At 39.8% G+C, this 19864-nt stretch overlaps 1 protein-coding gene across 3 annotated transcripts in view; it reads right to left on the reverse strand.

Moving 5' to 3' along the window:
* The window catches only part of LOC149137947 (protein mono-ADP-ribosyltransferase PARP14-like), a 507224-nt gene that overhangs the window by 87823 nt on the left and 399537 nt on the right, over positions 1 to 19864 (reverse strand). For all 3 annotated transcript variants that reach the window (XM_089339516.1, XM_089339557.1, XM_089339597.1), the window contains 2 exons: positions 19193 to 19420; positions 18354 to 18581 (listed from right to left, as the gene is read on the reverse strand). In XM_089339516.1, coding sequence (XP_089195642.1) covers positions 18354 to 18581; positions 19193 to 19420 — 456 coding nt within the window. The remainder of the gene's footprint in view (positions 1 to 18353; positions 18582 to 19192; positions 19421 to 19864) is intronic.

The raw sequence follows: 19864 nt of genomic DNA on the forward strand, positions 1-19864 counted from the left end.
ACATTCAAGCAAGATCGTTGTCAGTGCTGCTGGACTGGTTCCTGTGCAGGTGGCATGTAAAATACACCATTTTGAGCGTGGCCGTTGCCAGTACTGCCTGACTGGCCTTCGTGCTGGTGGCATGTAAAAGCACCCACTACACTCTCGGAGTGGTTGGCATTAGGAAGGGTATCCTGCTGTAGAAACACTGCCAGATCAAATTGGAGCCTGGTGCAGCCTTCTGGTTCACCAGTCCTCAGTCAAATCGTCCAACCTATGCTAGCATGGAAAGCAGATGTTAAACGATGATGATGATGATGATGATGATGATATATATATATATATATATAAATATATATATATATATATATATTATCAAAAAACAGCAAAAATATCACAAAAACTGTTACTCAGAGTTTCATGTTCTCATTTGTCAGACAGTTTTGTTTAGAATGGAGCAAGATAAAGTTATAAGCAAAAAAATACAATTACTTTGATAGTTGTTACACATATTATTATATTATTATAAAACTTGCAGAAAACTCTTAAATTAAAAATACCTTATTAAAGAAGGACAGAGCCTGAATACCCAGGGTAAATAATTAGCTGTAAAATATTAATCAATTAATGAATTAAAAGATATATCCAATTTTTAAAAAAATTTCTCGATAGATTACATATATATTTAGCAGTATATACACACACATACCAAACCATCTATAATATACATACATACACTAAACATACAGATGCAGGTACATAGCTACATACATATACAGATATATATAGAGGCAGGACATAAATATATATAAAAATGCATATATGTGTATGCACGCACACACATGCAGGTGCACAAAATCTCCTAGCATATGCTTATACAAGTTTGTTGTTACAGACGATAGAAAGAGAAGGAAAACATTATGTATGGAGAGGAGGACAAAAGCAGTGGAAAAGAAGAAAAAGAAATAAAAGAAAGAGAAACAGAAAATTAGAAAGAGAAAGGGTAAACGATATACAGGGATAGAGAGTGTTACATGATGGCATTTGAAAAGTATCCAAAGACGATTAGATACTTTTAGTTTGGGCAATGCACACACAAAATTACATGTATATCTACTTAAATACAAATATACATACAAATATATACACATATAGAAATGCATACAGATATACAAAAAATATGTATGCAAATACATGAGCCGGAATAAACAAAGACTTGATATAAACAAGGGTAACAAGTATGCAAGGAATAAGGTTTCTTTTCACCTGACCTTTTGGAATGTGAGAACCCTTTTTAGATTGAGCAGATAGGCCTGAAAGAAGAACAGTTCTAGTAACTAAGGAGCTAAGGTGTCTTAATGTTGATATTGCAGCTCTTTCTGAAACAAGATGTTCAGATGAAGATCATCTTGTTGAAAGAACAGCAGGTTTCACATTATTCTAGTTTGGGAAGCTGAAGGTAGAGAAAAGGGAAGGCGGTGTTGGGTTTGCAATTAGAAGTGATTTGCTAAAAGACCTAGAACAACCACAAAGCATAAATACACGCATGATGAAACTCTGGATCCCTTTTTCTTGTGGATGTTTTGTAACTGTCTTCTCTATTTATGCTTCTACACTTTCGGCTAGTGAGGAAAATATCCAAGCATTTTATGAGGAGCTTAGAAGAGGTATTCTGTCAGTCCCTTTGAATGAGAAGTTGGCTGTGTTTGGTGACTTTAATGCATGTGTTGGTAGAGACTATGGTACTTGGAATGTACTTGGCATTACGGAATAGGAAAGGTGAACAACAATGGGTTGCATCTGCTACAAATGTGTTCTGAGCTAAGATTGGTTGATGGGAATACTTTCTTTCATCATAAGTTGGAGCATGAAGTTACCTGGATTCACCCAAGATGAAAGGAAGGACACATGATTGACTTTGTATTAACTCGGAAGGGTCAAGTTCAAGTTCAGGGTCCTTAAGAAGATTTGTAGTGCAGGTGTACAAGTATCAAAAGTGCAGGTGTACAAGTATCAAAAGTGCAGGTGCAGTGCAGCTAAAACGACCACAAGTTTTGCAATTATTTCAGGAGAGATGCAGCAATGTTCATCTTGAATATTCTTTTCGGGATGGAATATATAAAATGGGATCAGGTGTATTAGGTTATAAGAGGAAACTGTACTGATGCTGGTTTGATTCCTATGATAATGTGATAAATGAGCTTTTCGCAACAAAGACGTCCACTCATGAAAAGCTTCTTGGCCCAAACATGAAGAACAAAATGCAACTAGATAAGTTGTACAAGTCTCAGAAAGCAGACTTGCAAAAAGAACTTAGGAGGCTTAAAGACATTTGGTGGAGAAACTTGTCTCAGGAAGTACAGACAGCCTTTCACAGAAAAGAGATTAAATGTTTTTATAGTTTATTACTGCAAGGCTTCTGGACTGCAGTCTTCATCATATGTTCCCTTGAAGTCAAAAGATGGAAATGAGGTTATTAAAGATCCTCCTGGAATAATGAATAGATGGAGAGAACACTTTGCAGATCTTTTCCTCAATTTGTCTGTAGTGAACATGGATATCATAAACAACATTCTGAAAAGAAAGATAGTGCAACACATGAACGATAGACCTTCCATTGAAGAAGTAAATCCGGCATTATGTAAACTAAGTGTTATATGGACTGTTAGATATGTAATTCGTCTGACGTTCCGTGTGTCATGTGGTTCGTCTGAGTTCATTGTTTCATTGTTGTTGTCTTGTGGGACTGTCGTAGTAAAATGTCATTGATATATATATGGCGGACATGACTTTTGTTTATTCATAACGAACATTGGGTGAGTGCGTTCTTTGTATGTAATTGAACAATAAATGTAATAATTAAATTGTATAACTCGTTTTGTTATCTCTGCGAGTCACCCGAGGGAAACATAACAGAGTTTATTGGCGTCGCCGGTAGGATACATGCTTACTTTACCGTAAAATTATTCATCGTAATAACAATGGCTGAAAAACAGACAGTAGAACTTATTAAATTGTTTAGGGAACAAATGGACAAGCAAATGCAACAACATCAGAGAGATATGGACGCTCTGTTAAAACTGTTTGGTGCTCGACAAGTTGAAGGCGATTCTAGTGGCTATTTTTCAGCTGCTTCAACAACAGTGTCGATTCCACCATTTACTGCATTTGATTCAGCGACAGAACTATGGCCTGATTACTGGTCAAGATTCCGTACGTTTGTGGCTGCTAATGCTGTACCTGAAAAACGCATGGCACAAGTGTTCCTGACCAATCAGACTGCTACTGTTTACAAACTACTTGCTAATCTGGCTACCCAACAAAATCCGCCTAAAGATATCAACAACTTGATAATGGACGAAATCGTTGACTTCATGAAGGAACAGTTCGACCCTAAACTTTTCACTGTGAGAGAGCGTTTCAAGTTTTGGAGTGATATGCAGCGGAAGCCAGGCGAAACTCTCCAGGAGCTGGCAGCACGTATACGCCAGGATGCAGCTACCTGTGATTTTCCAGCGATCACCAACCCACAGGATGAAGCTCTGAGACAGAGATTCATATGTTCGGTTAACAATGAAGCGGTTCTGAAGGCGCTTTTTAAGATAAAAGACTCAGAACTAGATTTTGCCCGTGCTGTCCAGGTTGCCATTGAGACTGAAGACGCAGCAAAGGTTGCAAAAGAAACTGTATACGGTTCCAAAACCAAGCAGGTGTACAAGGTCCAGCAGAACAGGAATAAGAGTCCTCAAAAGAAACATCAGCAGTCTTATTCCACAAACCAGGAGAAATGCTACCGATGTGGAAAGGCCCACAAAGCAACAGACTGTCCTTCCAGGGAAACCAAATGTCATTTTTGTGATAAAAAGGGTCATTTGCAAGTGGTGTGTAGGAAAAAACAACATCAGCAACGCAATGGCCATTCACAAACTCCCGTGAAAAGAATCACAAAAGCTGAGCTAGTCATGGCGATCCTAGGTGAAGTTTCCCGAGACACTCACAGTTTAATTGTGCCAGTAACAATCCAGAACAGACTGTTCACAATGGAATTGGACACTGCTACTACAGGCAATTTTGTTTCCTTGTCAGTCTGGAAACAACTTGGAAGACCAAAGCTGCAAGATGTCAAGCATCGCTATGAATCTGCCAGCAAGCACAACCTGCCTGTTCTAGGAACTTTCATGGGCCAAACCAAGGATCCAACAACTGGTAAGCAGGATCTTATACCTTACATAGTCACCAAGATCTCTGATCTTAATTTGCTGGGTCGGAATGCTATCCAGACTCTGGGAATTTCCGTAGACACTGCTCTAGGTTTGAAAAGCATAGACAGCCAAGCTAAGAGGGAAGGTGCAGAAGGGATGTATCCAAAGACCTCAAGCGAGCCCTATGTTTCCCTACAGCAAGATTGTAACATGTGTGATGAATTTCCAGATCTTTTCAAGCAAGAATTGGGATGTCTCAAGAACTTTGAACTGGAAGTGAAGTTCAAATCGGACGCAACACCAGTCTTTCACAAGGCACGTCCGGTCCCATTTGCTCTTCGTGATGACCTGGCCAAAGGTTACGAAGAAGGCATCGCCAAGGGAATCTGGAAGCCTGTTCAATTCAATGAATACGGAACGCCAGTGGTACCGATTCGTAAAGCACACACTTCAAGCAACCTGAAGCCCAAACTACGGATTTGTGGTGACTACTCTGTGGGAATTAATGACCAACTTGCTGATCACCGTCATCCAATGCCACTCCCTGCTGAACTGATGCAGAAACTCGGAGGTGGATTCAGATATACAAAGATAGACCTTGCTGATGCCTATAATCAGATCAAGCTGGCTCCAGAAAGTCAACGCAGACTCGCACTCAGCACTCACCGTGGAGTACTCCTGCAACAATGACTCCCTTTCGGAATTAAGTCAGCACCTGGTTACTTTCAGGAGATCATGGAAAACCTGACCCATGATCTACCTGGAGTGGCCGTCTTCCAGGATGACATGCTCGTCAGTGGGAAAGATGCAAACAGTCACTTAAACAACCTAAAGTGTCTGCTCACACGTCTAAGCGACAATGGACTCAGATGTCGCCGTGAAAAGTGCCAGTTTGCACTACCCAGTGTAGAATACCTTGGACACATTTTGTCGGCTGAAGGGATCACTAAGGGATCCAAAGTCGAAGCAGTCTTAAAGATGCCATCTCCAACGAACGAATCAAGCTTGAAATCTTTCCTAGGTTCAGTTCAGTTTTATGGAAAGTTTATCCCAAACCTAGCCAGTATAGCAGAGCCACTCTATTGTCTTACGAAAAAGTCAACTATTTGGAAGTGGGGAGATGAGGAACAGTCAGTTTTTGATCACTTGAAAAATGTACTTTCATCAAGTCAAGTTCTGATACACTTCGATCCAAACAAAACTTTGGGACTGGCTTGCGACGCATCAAACGTTGGTATTGGAGCAGTCCTGTTTCACCGCTATCCTGATGGAAGCGAGCGCCCAATATCCAATATGTCCAAGACTCTCACTTCTGCACAGCGTAACTACAGTCAAATTCAAAAGGAAGCCCTAGCTATCATATTTGGCTTGCAGAAGTTTTACCAATATTTGTACGGTCGTAAATTCGTACTCGTGACTGACCACAAGCCACTGACATCACTATTCAGTCCGAGGAAAGGGACGCCACTTCTCGCTGCTAACAGACTAGCACGATGGGCCCTGTGGCTGAACCAGTTTGACTACACCATTGAATATCGGAAATCAGCAGATCATGGCAATGCTGATGCCCTCAGTCGCTTGCCATTCGGTGATGACAACGACTTTGACAGAAAGGAAAATGGTGAAGACATAGACATGGTGTGTGCCATCAAAGCTCTTAGTATTCAAGTCCAACCTGTGGATGCTAACGTCCTCCGTCAAGAGTCAGGGAAAGATCCAGTGATATCTACAGTGATGCGCTACGTCCGTGAAGGCTGGCCACCAAAGAACATGGAGATCAATGACGAAGTCAACAAGTTCCGTAAGTTATCAAACTCACTTAGTATCTGTCATGGATGCCTTATACATGGATCTAGAGTTGTGATTCCACATAGCTTGCAGCCAAAGATCCTCAATCTTCTGCATCTCGGACACTTTGGCATGGAACGCATGAAACAGCTAGCAAGAACTGCTGTATATTGGCCTGGTATCGATGCTGCTATAGAGATAGCCAGTCGACGATGTGATTCATGTAACGAACATCAAAGGCAGCCATCTAAGCCTCCAGTTCACCCATGGATGTTACCAGAAAAGCCGTGGAGCCGCTTACATCTGGACCATGCAATAAATTTTATGGGTAGAGATTGGCTGGTGATCACAGATGCTTATTCCAAGTACCCATGCATTCATCCTACTTCCTCTACGTCCTCCAAAGCCACTTTAAATCTGCTTGAGGAAGACTTTGCGCACTTCGGATTTCCTCACACACTGGTCACCGATAACGCACCAACTTTTACGTCTGAGGAGTTCCAGAGCTGGTGCAAAGAACGCGGGATCACACACCTGACAGGTGCACCTTACCACCCAGCTACCAATGGAGCAGCGGAACGTTTGGTGCAGACCTTCAAACAAGCTCTGAGGAAGTCTTCTCTTCCGCCGACACGAGCACTTCAAGAATTCTTGATGCAGTACCGGAGAACACCGACATCCTGTGGATTCTCTCCAAGTGAACTTTTGAATCACCGGCAGATACGAACAAGGATTGATTCTCTGCTGCCATCGCCAGTACACATTGCTCAAGGCAAACAGTCTAAGGAAGCACATAAGTCTCAGGTGACTCCAAGCTCGGCTGATGTCGCTAAAGTTACCAGGCAGTACAAGGCCGGAGATCCTGTGTATGCACTATACTATGGACCTCGCCGAGACAAAGATCCCTGATGGGTACCAGCAATCATTAAGAAGTCATTGGGTACTCGCTGCTTTAACGTGAAGGTCATACCTCATGGCCCGATGTGGAGACGACACTGGGAACAGCTGCGACCGCGGTACACAACTGAGGAAGACAATGAACCTGGTGATGCAGAAAACACTGTATTTGAATTTGCAACAGATCACCCGATGGAGATCTCGGAAACTGTGCCACTAACACAAAGACAAACCAGACCCAAGACCATGTTACCCGTTCCAGAGTATGGACCAGACAACCCAAGACGGTCCAAGAGAACCCGTAAAACCCAAGAGAGACTTTGCTGTTGATACTTCTTGTGTAGCATCAATTTCAGTGGGGAGGTGTTATATGGACTGTTAGATATGTAATTCGTCTGACGTTCCGTGTGTCATGTGGTTCGTCTGAGTTCATTGTTTCTTTGTTGTTGTCTTGTGGGACTGTCGTAGTAAAATGTCATTGATATATATATGGCGGACATGACTTTTGTTTATTCATAACGAACATTGGGTGAGTGCGTTCTTTGTATGTAATTGAACAATAAATGTAATAATTAAATTGTATAACTCGTTATGTTATCTCTGCGAGTCAGTCCGAGGGAAACATAACACTAAGATCAGGTAAAACTTCTGGATTGGATGGTATTCCAGTTGAAATTCTGAAAGCAGGCGGGGATCACATTTCATCTGAAGTTCATAGCCTGACAGCTCAATTTTGGAATGTGTCTCCTGTGCCACTGGAATGGATAAATGGCATTCTAATCTCTGTATACAAGGGTAAAGGCCCAAAAGCAATGTGTGGTAATTCTAGAGGGATAAATTTTTTGGCATATACCAGAAAGATACTTTCAAGAATCATGTTAGATTGTCTTGTTGAGAATGTGCATCCACATGTGATACCCTGAAGGTATTCTTTGCAGAATGTTGCTTATGATATCCATGTTCACTACAAACAGATTTTGGAAAAGATCTGCAAAGTGTTCTCTCCATCTATTCATTATTCCAGGAGGATCTTTAATAACCTCATTTCCATCTTTTGACTTCAAGGGAACATATGATGATGAACGAGGAACAATGGACATGATATATTCTGTGAGGCAGATTCAGGAGAAATGCTTAGAGGAACAAATGCCACTATACCAGGTCTTCATAGATTTAACTAAGGTATTTGACACGGTAAACAAGGGGGCACTGTGGATTGTTTTGTGTAAACAAAACATTTTGTGAGCATCTTTAAGGAACTACAGAAAAACATGAAAGTTCAGGTAGTCTTTAATGGTGAACTATCACATGAATTTTTTGTGGACAACAGTGTCAAACAGGGAGATATTCCTGCCCCTACCCTTTTCTCTATTTTACTGCTTTGGTGTGTTTCGAAGGATTACAACAGGAGAATCGGAATCAGTTTTTGGACATCTGGTCACATTTTTAATTTGACCCAGTTTAACTGCAAAGACTTTCAAAACACTTGTAAGAGAATTACTTTATGCTGATTTGTTGGCACACTCAGAGGGGGAAACGCAACATTTAATGGACAGGTTTTCCACTGCATGTGTACATTTTGGATTTGTAATTAGTCTGGGGAAAACCAAAGTATTGTTTGTCCTCCTGGGCCAGGACAGGCATATTCTGAACCAAACATTTTTATGAATGGAACAAAGTTAAAAATCATTGACACTTTTGTTTACCTTGGAAGAACAGTGTCAAGAGATGGTGGTCTTGATGCAGAGATATTCTATCGAATAGGGAAGGGAAGTTGGAAAGCTTGAAAAGTGAGTCTGGGTGGAGAGAGGTATTTCCCTGCAGACAAAAACCAGTATCTATAAAACGTGTGTATTGATGGCACTTCTTTATTCCAGTGAGATGTGGACCACTTTCAGGTGTCATATGAAAATGCTGGAGAGATTTCATCAAAAGGGCCTCAGCTGTATCTTGGGAGTCAAGTGGGAATGTTTCATACTAGATATACAAGTTTTGCCCATGGCACATTGTAGCTCAATTGAACAACATGTTATCTTGGTTCAAATGAGATGGACATGTTATTAGAATGAAAGACGAGCGTTTGCCAAAGCATCTTTTTTATGGTGAACTCAACTCTGGTAAGCGACCACAGCATAAGCCGAGGAAAAGGTATAAAGACTGTGTGAAGGAAAACCTGAAGAAACTAGATATGAACAAAAGTGATTGGGAAGATGATGTTCCTGGATTGGGACAAGTGGAGAGGTACTGTTAGGACTGGTTGCAATGCCTGGGAGGAAAAGATGATTCAGCACTCTGAGCTTAAAAGCGCCTGTCGCAAAGGAACAATTGGGACTGTAATCAGCAGTGAACATTGGATATGTATTGTGTGTGATTGTTCTGCTGTCAAAAGCAGGATACGTGAATCATATGAAGTCACATGAAAATCGAAATGCCCAAACTGGTAATAATCTTGGACACCAACTGCCTCCTACAACTAGTGTCATGTGTCACAAAACTTGTAAGACAATATCTGGATTTAAAAGACATATGCTAGTTCACATAGAAGAAACTTGAATACCTGTCACTTATGTTCGAAACCCTGTCAGTCAGCAGCTGGTCTTAAAAGTCATCTGAGGGCTCATTAATGGATGGATTGTGCTGTGTGATGGGGTGTGGTGTGTTGATGGGACAGCTGTAGTCTGTCAAGATGAAGCAATCATTATATATATATAAATACATAAAGTGATACTAATTTTTACTAAATTTTTTAAAAATTAAAAAAACTGATAGGTGTATTAGGTTGTGATAAAATTTTTTAAGTTATGCAAAAGGACATGAACAAACTTTTTTCCTTGTGATATTTTCCCAAATTTAAAATGTGACAACATTATTTAACATAACTATATTTAAAGCCAAATTTTTATTATACTGAAAGATTTGTAAGTCTTTTTTTTTTATATTTTAACTGAAAAGTTAGTAGCTTTAAACTAGTATATTAATGATGATACCTGTAATATTTCAGTGGATTATAAGTACCATAAAATATATTTGTCTTAAGTGTAAACTTCATCACTATATTCGTTGTTGAATTTAAGATATAAGTTTTAATTTGGTATCATCAAATCAAATTTTACATGGCAATACTATGAGACCCCAGGAGTGTCATCATGTAATTTTTTTGAATTAAAACAATGCAACATTGGCATTGGTTCCGTATTACATCTCAAAACATGAAGAAAAAAAGTGAAACTTTCGATGAAGTAACAGTTATAAATTGTTTCGCTTTTAATAGTTTCACTATGTATACATATATATATATATATATACATATATATATATATATATATATATATATATATATGTACAGTGAAGAATTCCGGGTAGAGCTAGGGGTCCACCAAGGTTCAGTCTTCAGCCCCCTCCTATTTATCATAGTCCTCCAGGCAATAACACAGGAATTTAAGATGGGATGCCCCTGGGAGCTCCTCTATGCTGATGACCTTGCACTAATTGCTGAGTCACTATCAGAACTAGAGGAGAAGTTTCAGGTGTGGAAGCAAGGACTAGAATCAAAGGGCCTTAAGAGTCAACATAGCTGAAACCAAAGTCCTAATAAGTCGGAAGGTAGACAAAACACAAACCCCTTCAGGTAGATGGTCTTGCTCAGTATGTAGAAAACGAGTAGGTAGTAACTCTATAAGATGTACCCAGTGGAAGCTATGGATACATAAGAGGTGCAGCAATATCAAAGGACGGCTAACTGGGAAGATAGTTTTTGTATGTGGCAGATGCTCAGGAGCAATAAACACTGAAAATGTGCAGAAAATAACCATTACCACACTCCGGGGTGAAAAACTAGAAGTAGTTGATAGCTTCCACTACCTAGGTGACCAAGTTTGTAGCAGGGGAGGGTGCACTGAAAGTATAGCTGTTAGAATACGAATAGCTTGGGCAAAGTTTAGAGAGCTCTTACCTCTGCTGGTAACAAAGGGCCTCTCTCTCAGAGTAAAAGGCAGACTGTATGATGCATGTGTACGAACAGCCATGCTACATGGCAACGAAACATGGGCCGTGACTGTTGAAGACATGTGTAAGCTTGCAAGGAATGAAGCCAGTATGCTTTGATGGATGTGTAATGTCAGTGTGCATACACGACAGAGTGTAAGTACCTTGAGAGAAAAGCTGAACATAAGAAGCATCAGTTGGTGTGTGCAAGAGAGGCGATTGCGCTGGTATGGACATGTGGCAAGAATGGACGAGGATAGCTGCGTGAAAAAGTGCCACACCCTAGCAGTTGAGGGAACCTGTGGAAGAGGTGGGCCCAGCAAGACCTGGGATGAGTTGGTGTGGCACAACCTTCAAACATTAGGCCTCACCTAGGCAATGACTTGTGACCGAGACCTTTGGAAATATGCTGTGCGTGAGAAGACCCGACAAAGCAAGTGAGAGCATAATCTGTGACCTCTGCCAGAAGTGTAGCCAGCTCACTAATTCGTATCTTTACTTCATTGAACACTAAAAATTCTGCTTGCGAAGACCTGTTGAGGTAAGTGAATTTGGAATTTGAAATCTGAAATCGAAATTGAACCGAATCCGACAACTGGCACCCATGCCAACCTCTCTTTCATTGGACACTAAACTCTGCTTGCAAAGACCTGCTGGGGCAAGTGAAATCAAAATCGCAATTGAACCATACTCGATGACTGGCACCAGCGCCAGTGGAGCACTAAGAGCACTGTCCGAGTGTGTTCATTGCCAGAGCAGCTGTCTGGCTTCTGTGCTAGTGGCCCATAAATAGCACCCTTTGAGCGGAATCGTTACCAGAGTTGCCTTCTAGCACTTGTGCTGGTGGCACATTAGAAAATCATTTGAGCCAGGTCGACTGGCTCCCATGCAGGTGGCATGTAAAAAGCACCTTTTTGAGTGTGGCCGTTGCCAGTACCGTGTGACTGGCCCTCGTGTTGGTGGCAAGTAAAAGCACCAACTACACTCTCGGAGTGGTTGGCGTTAGGAAGGGCATCCAGCTGTAGAAACTCTGCCAGATCGCATGGAAAGCGGATGTTAAATGATGATGATGATGATATATATACAGAGCAATCTCAGTTCTTGACCATAATTTGTTCTGAAAGTTTTTTTCGAAAACCAAATTGCTTGAGAATCGAATCATATTATCCCCATTACAATTAATGTAAAATAGATTAATTCACTTCCATGCACCAGATAAATGCTTATGTACATGCTTACACTATATATTTTGGTATAAAAAACATTTATTGAAAATGTAAATACAACACAAAAGTGTTAGTTCTTAGAAGGGGAGTCCCCTTCCATAAATCTTCTGGTAACTGTCTTTCAGGGGGTTCTTCCCTTCTCTCTCTCTCTTTGGCTCAGGTAAATCTTTCTCTAGGGTTTCTTTTCTTTCAGTAAAAGCCTTTCCAATGTTAGTTCTTTTTGCCTGCATTGTAAATTTTTTCTAAAATGAGACGTGACATTGTCATTGAAAAGGTTTACTGCTCTATTTGCTATCACTGTATCAAGGTGATATTTTCCAACTTAGCACAAATTCCTTTGATTAAAGAACTTGTGACATCCTTCTTTCCTTCCACCTCATCCAAAGACATTTCCTCAGCCAAATTCTTTTACTGTTCATTTTGAAGCTCTTCGGTGTAACCTCAGTACGGTGGTCTTTTACCAGCTCTTCAATATCTTTACTGTCAACATCCAAGCCCATAGTTTTTCCCATAGAGACAATATCATCAACAATGGCAATTTCCTCGACAGCAGCAGTACTTGTAGCTGTCTCAAACCCCTCAAAGCCTTGTTCTGGTACACAGTCTGGTCAAAGTTTCCTCCATGCTGAATTCATGGTTCTGTAACTCACTTGGTTCCATGCATTATTAATAAGATTAACACAATTTTTCCAAGATTCTTTGAGAATTAACTGAGTGTCATTAGTGACTTGAAAACACTTTTGAAACAGGGCTTTTGTGTAAAGTTTCTTGAAGTTTGCAATGACCTGTTGGTCCATTAGTTGTATTAGAGAAGTTGTGTTAGGTGGCAGGTATTTGACCTGAATAAAATCAAACTCTTCAACTAAGTCATCCTCCAAACCTGGAGGGTGAGCGGGATCATTGTGTAACACAAGAAGGCATTTTAGTGGCAATTTTTTTCTTTTAGGTATTTTTTAACACTCAGAGCAAAAACTTGATGAATCCACTCAATAAAAAAATGTCTGGTTACCCAAGCCTTCATATTAGCCGACCACAAAACAGGTAATTTACTCTTCATACCATTGTTTCTTTTGAAAACCTTTGGATCATCAGAATGGTAAACAAGCAATGGCTTGACCTCGAAATCACCACTTGCATTGCCACATAGAAAAAGAGTGAGTCTATCTTTCATTGGCTTGTACCCTGGTGACACTTTTTCTTCTTTAGTAATACAGGTCCTATTTGGCATTCATTTCCAAAATAATCCTATTTCATCCCTGTTAAATACCTGTTGGGGGAGATAACCTCCTTCTTTTATCAAGTCACTAAACTTAATCACAAATTTCTCAGCTGCTTCCTTGTTTGAACTCGCTACCTCTCCATGCCAAATCATACTGTGCATTTCCCTTCTCTTCTTAAATTCCTCAAACCAGCATCTGCCAGCTTTGAATTCAAAAGTATCACTTTCAGTACTTATACCAGGGGTTTTCTTTACTTGATTATTTAAAATTTCTAATGCTTTCTCACAAACAAATGCTTCACTGATATTGTCACCTGCTAACTGTTTCTCATTTATAAAAATAAGCAATTACTCTTCCAATTCTTTGAGTATCTTTGGTCTTTGTTTATTAATAACAGTCAATCCTTTTGTAACATCAGCTGCTTTTATCACTTCCTTATTTTTTAGAATGGTAGATATTGTCGATTTAGGCATACCGTACTGCACAGTGAGAGATCTGATATACGAACGCTATTTTCGTGTTTTGCGATAATTTCTTTCTTCACTTCAATTGTTTTTCTCTTAACTTTTCTTTTCCTTGTTTGGTCTTTCCTGAATCAACAGCGAAGTTTTTGCTATTATTATTCATATGTGAATTGGTCAATGAATCTAGGATTCCCCCATTTCTTCCAATATCCAGTTGCTAAGGTCACATGTAATTTTCATTTCCTTTCAATTTCAGCCAGACTCCCATTCTCCTTGCAAAAATGCTTATGAGATAAATTAATTGATTAAAAATGTACAGGTACATTAATTTAGTATTAATATTTTAATGATAAGAATAATAATTATTATTAAATACAACAGCTTTCTTTCCATGCCCGGACTAGCTATATGATGCATAAGCTTAGTTTACACAAGGGCTGCTCAACGTCCATTTTTGCACCAACCCACTCTCCCCACCTCCACCATTTTACTTTGTACATTAACATTTTCACCTGGTGACTCATACATCACATGTGCTGTGTATGTAAAAACATATATTTTGAGCATATCCTTATGCCGCCTCCTTAAAACCTTCATACAAGTGCTTTGGTGTGTGTCGTATACAGTTGAATATTTAGACATATAATACTTAAGCTGCCCTATGTAACCCCCCCCCCCCACTATTCTCAGACGCATTTGTTGGCTCTTGCTCCAGATGTTGGACGAGGTGGGGAAGACTGGTTCATTGTGATTCACTGAATAAACTCTGTATCAAAGCTCTATGCAAGCTGGAAAGCATTTTCGCAGATCTTCCTTTCAGGTGATGACAAAATTCCCACAACTACCTTACCGCAACCACTCCCAAGTACTCAATCTCAGGGTCGCTACCATCAATGTTGGCACAATGAAAGGAAGGAGTGGGGAGATTGCTGAAATGGTAGAGCAATGCCATGTTGATGTATGTGGTGTACAAGAAGTTAGATGGAGGGAAGCCTCAGCTAGATTGCTCATGGGTAAGAGACAGGTTAAAATTCTTCTGGGTTGGCAGGAAGGATGGAGTAGGTGGTTCAGGCATACTGTTAGCAAAAAAGTGGGTAGATAAGGTAATTGAGGTAGTTAGAGTATGTGATAGGGTAATGAAGATCTTATCATAGATAAATTAACAGTTACATTTATCTCTGCTTATGTCCCTCAGTTTGAGTTGACTGATGAGCAGAAGGACCAACTCTATGAGATCCTTTTGCAGACCACCTTAACAACAAATGACAGAGACTTTGTTATTGTGGATGGTGGTGCAGCAAGGAGGTGGACAGAGCTATAAAAGCAAAGAGACAAGCCTGAAAAGACTGGAAAAATGGTGGAAACAGAGAATTATATAAGGTAGCCAAAACAGCAACCAAGTATCAGGTTTACATACCAAAAAGAATAGCAGAAGGTAAGAGATTAGCAAATGTTCTACAAGGTGAGGGTCAGAGGCGTGAGGTGTTCAGGATTGCAAAGCAGTGTATCAGAGAGAGTAGAGATGTGGTGGGGGAGAAATTTGTGCGAATGGATAATGGTATTCTTGCACTTAGTGACTCCGAGAAGAAAGATGCATGGAAGTGTCACTGTGAAAGGTTACTAAATGTGGAAAATGAATGGGAGAAGGAGAGTCTATGAAATATGGAACCAATTGAGGGACCAGCCATCACAGGTGGTAGCAGCATAATAGATAAGGCAGTTAAGGACATGAAGACAGGGAAAGCCCCTGGGTGGGCCATCAGGAATCACTGCCAAGGTGATTAAAATTTCTGGTGGCATAGGATTAACCAGGTCATTCAGGAGGACACCATCCACAACGACTGGTGCAGTAGTATTATAGTTAGCTGGTACAAGGGTAAAGGTGATGTTTTAGATAGAAACAACTACAGAGATATTAAACTGCTGGACCAAGTCATGAAAGTTACTGAGAGGGTTGTAGCTCAATTGATTAGAAATAGAATTAAACTAGATGAGATGCAGTTTGGTTTTGTACCTGGGAAGAGTACCACAGATGCCATCTTCCTAGTGAGGCAGCTGCAAGAAAAGTACTTGACCAAAATTAAGCCATTGTACTTAGTCTTCATTGACCTGGAGAAAGCTTTTGACAGAGTTCCCTGCTCTGTTACATGGTAGTCTCTAAGGAAGGTAGGAGCAGAGATGTGGCTTGTTAGAGCTGTCCAATCCATGTACAGTGGTGCTGTCAGAAAGGTGAGAGTTGGCTATGAATAATACAGTGATGAATTTTGCATTCAGGTAGGGGTTCACCAGGGCTCAGTTCTCAGTCCACTATTATTTATCATAGTCTTCCAGGCCAAAACAGAGGAATTCAAAATGGGATGCCCATGAGAACTAGACCTCAATGCTCATACACAAGTATCATACAGTCTACCTTTCACTTTGAGAGAGAGAGAGTCCTTTTGTGGCCAACAGAGATGAAAATTCTTTGAATTTCCTCCATCCCACTATTTTCAGAACATCCTCCACCATTGTTAATTTGGTTATTTATAAATCAAAATACAATCATAACCTTCCACAAAAGGAGTAAGGTAATACATCTATAGTAAATAAAAAAAAAGCTTAAAATTAAGCAAATGAGAGTCTGGAAAATTGTTGAGAAATTTCAAGAGACTGGTTCCACCACTGACTGACCTAGACGTGAGTGAACAAGAATTCTGAAGACCTCTCAGCTTATCAAAAGCACCATGGAAAATATATGGTGGAGTCTTAGTTGATGCATTAGAAAACTGGCTGCTACAGCAAAAATAAGTTGGAAATCAGTGTATCAAGTGCTATAAGATGATCCACCATTATGAGCGTATGCAAGTTTATAAGGTCATGTGACTGGAAAGCAGCCATCTTATCTTGCATCAGATTGCTAAAGACAAGCTTCCCAGCCTGGTGTTCACTGATGAAAAGAAACTTGACAGCGAACACACAGTAAACCATCAGAACGACTGACTTTGGAATGTATCTGGCTCTGTCAAGGGTAGACTTATAAATCGATGTCAAAATCTAGTCATGCAATCTCCTTTTCACTTTGAGAGAAAGTCCTCTTGTTGCCAACAGATCACGTAATATCCACCTTGTTTGGCCTTGTCAATGATGGACATATGAGCACTAGGGAGTGTCAATCTATATATTGCTGGAAGGAAGATGTATTACTGCTGTCTGTAGCGGTCAAGTGTCCATCATCGACAAGACCAAACAAGGTTGAAATCATGTGAACTGGTGGCTTCAGTGCTGAAGATTTATCTTTTTGCTACTGATATGAAGAGGGCATTCCAAAATGCCAATGTGAAGGTATCTCTCATGGAAATTACTGCAGTAAAGTTGGTTCTAATGGAACATCCTTGTTTAAACAGGGATAAATATTACCCCACACTAATGAATGACTGCATGGGAATGAAGAACACTTGCAAGAAGAACCAAAGAAAGAGGCCTTTAAGTGGTCACTTGACCTGCTAAAAGTAACAACCAAATCTCCTTTACATTATACAATGCTGCCTCATAGTGTTTTGTGAGTAAAGGTGGACAGTCTTAGCCAGAGAATGCACCTTGGGTCTCTCAGGTAATTTGGGTCTTTATTTGGGACTTCTTCATACACAATGGAAACAACTTGGATTGCTTGAAACAAGCTTCAGGACATCTGGGAATTGAATATTTCAAAGTGAACAAAGCTTGTCAGGGCCAAGTGTAAAGGGCTGCAACATCACGTTGATGGTAAAGTCACCAGGTTTTTTAAAGGGCACTGGACCAAAGAGGAAATTTGTGGACATATTCCACCCATCTTGGCTTTTGATGCTCAATAAAGTATAGGGTTTGCTGACCAAGGCTTTTTTACTGAACCGTTGACCATATCAGATGTTAGATTTTGGAGATTTCCATACTTGGATAGGGAGAAAGTTCCACCTAATTACAATTGATGTTATTGCAAGAGTCACAGAACAAGAAACGGAGAGAAAGAGGGAAGGGGGAAAGAGGTTATTGGTATGGCATTGTGAAATGTATCTTGATTGTGGCAGCTTAGAGGAGAAGGAGGATTGGAAAGGAAAGAAAAGAAGAGAAGAAAAGACATCCAAGCATCTTTGACCTTCAGTCTGCTGAATCAGAACTGATTCAGGGCCAAACAATAAAACAACAACAACAACAACAACAACAACAACAAGCAAAACATTGTTAGCTTCAAATGTTGCAATGGAATATTTCAGAAGCAAGAATTTGGTGATGGGAAATGGTAAAATGAAAGGATAAAGCACAACAAGACATAAGGAACAGCATGCCAACCTTAGTATTAAAGGTAGCATGAAAGAAAGGTACCCAGGACATGCTGTGAAGTGGTTGGCATTAGGAATGGCATCCAGCCATAGAAACCATGCCAAAGCAGACAGTGGGGTTTAAGATAATAGTCTTCTGGCTCTTTGGAGCCAGTCAAACTGTTGCACCCATTCCAATATGGAACAAGGGCTGTAAATGAGGATCATTTCTATTTCCTTTCTTTATGGCAGAATATAATTTTTGGTAAATTCCAAGAATATCAACATAAAACAACAAACAACAAATACATCCACCAACCTTCAGAATTTCTGTGTCTTTAGGATAAACCACAAAGTAAACATCTTTGATCTGGCTTGGATTTCGATCTGAGTAGTTTCTCACTGCTTCATACATTGTTCTGGGTAGATTTTCAATGGGGTACTTCAATGTTCCAGCCCCTAATATAGGAAATGCAAGGCTTTTTGCTCCCATTCTCTCAGCAGTGTGGAGACAAATTCTTATTATTTGAGTCACGTTTGCCAGAATCTAAAAAAAATATTGTTTAGTAATTGATAATGAACATTTTATGAAACTATTTTCAAATTCTTCTGACAGGGAGGAATCAAAAAGTAATAAATATATTCTCCTCTCACAACTCCTCTCACTCCTACCACTTCTAAACACATCTGTTATTCCTATCACTCTTTAGTCCTGCAAGGGACAAGGCAACCTCACTCATGATGCTGCTACAATAAAACAGACTCAATCCTCCGTGTAAAATGGTTGGTGAATGAAGAGAGACAATGCAGACCCAAGAGGAGTCTTTAGTGTTGGGGAGGACATGGCAACCTCTCTAGTGCCAGTGCCATGAGAGAGAAAACACACCAATACAGACAGTAAAACACAGAAATATGTTTTAATATAGTCTTCTTTATCAGTCATAGAACTGTTGTTAGGCCTTGAGGCTTTTTTCATTCTATTTATATATAAAAGATTTTCTGTTCATCGATATCTTCTGCTTCCTTCCAATGATAACTTGGAATAACAAATATTAAACAGGATGCTGTCATTTGCTTTAGGATTCTCACACAACATGCATAAGGTTCTCTTCAATTATTAACCGTTCAATAAATCAATATCATATGATTGATACTTACTAAATCAGAGGAATCTTCATCCCAGAGTGGTAATGCCAGATGAAATACATTCTTGCATTTGAGGTTATATCCTTTAGTGACAGCTATTTCAGATGTAGAAATACCTTGAGGATATTTCTGGATACACTCAACTTGCATCTGGGGACCAGCAGTTTTGAGAATAGATTTGGAGATAGAACCCTTGTCAAGCTGGAGTTCTTCATTGCTGCTGTTAACGATGACATCAACCTACAAAAGTAATTTATGGTAAACAAGTAAGGAACATTCCATGGAGAGAAGATGGATACATTGTTGCAGTTGATATTGTTGTTAAGAAAGGCTCTACAGAATGGCTGTAGGAAGTTTGAGGTTGTTAAAGTTAACAAAGGATATACTCAAGATATCAGATGTAAAGGAAATAGAATCTCTGAGTTTGATTGAGAAAATGTTTTAATTAACTGTAATGATTCCTTATTTGGAAATGAAATAACAAGCAAATATAAATATGTTACATGAATCTATTTACTCACAGGTGCATTAGAAATTGAATCAATCATTAGGTTTATTTTAATGCCAGCATTTTGTCTGGATGTCACATTAGTTCTGGATGTCATAAAGGATGATTCCTGTTGTGGGCCGTGAAAGTCTAATGAATTGGTTCCTGAAAATAAACAAATGCCAACATACATACAC

The sequence above is a fragment of the Octopus bimaculoides genome, chromosome 1 (genome assembly GCF_046866305.1).
Source record: "Octopus bimaculoides isolate indiv1 chromosome 1, ASM4686630v1, whole genome shotgun sequence".
Taxonomy (NCBI): domain Eukaryota; kingdom Metazoa; phylum Mollusca; class Cephalopoda; order Octopoda; family Octopodidae; genus Octopus; species Octopus bimaculoides.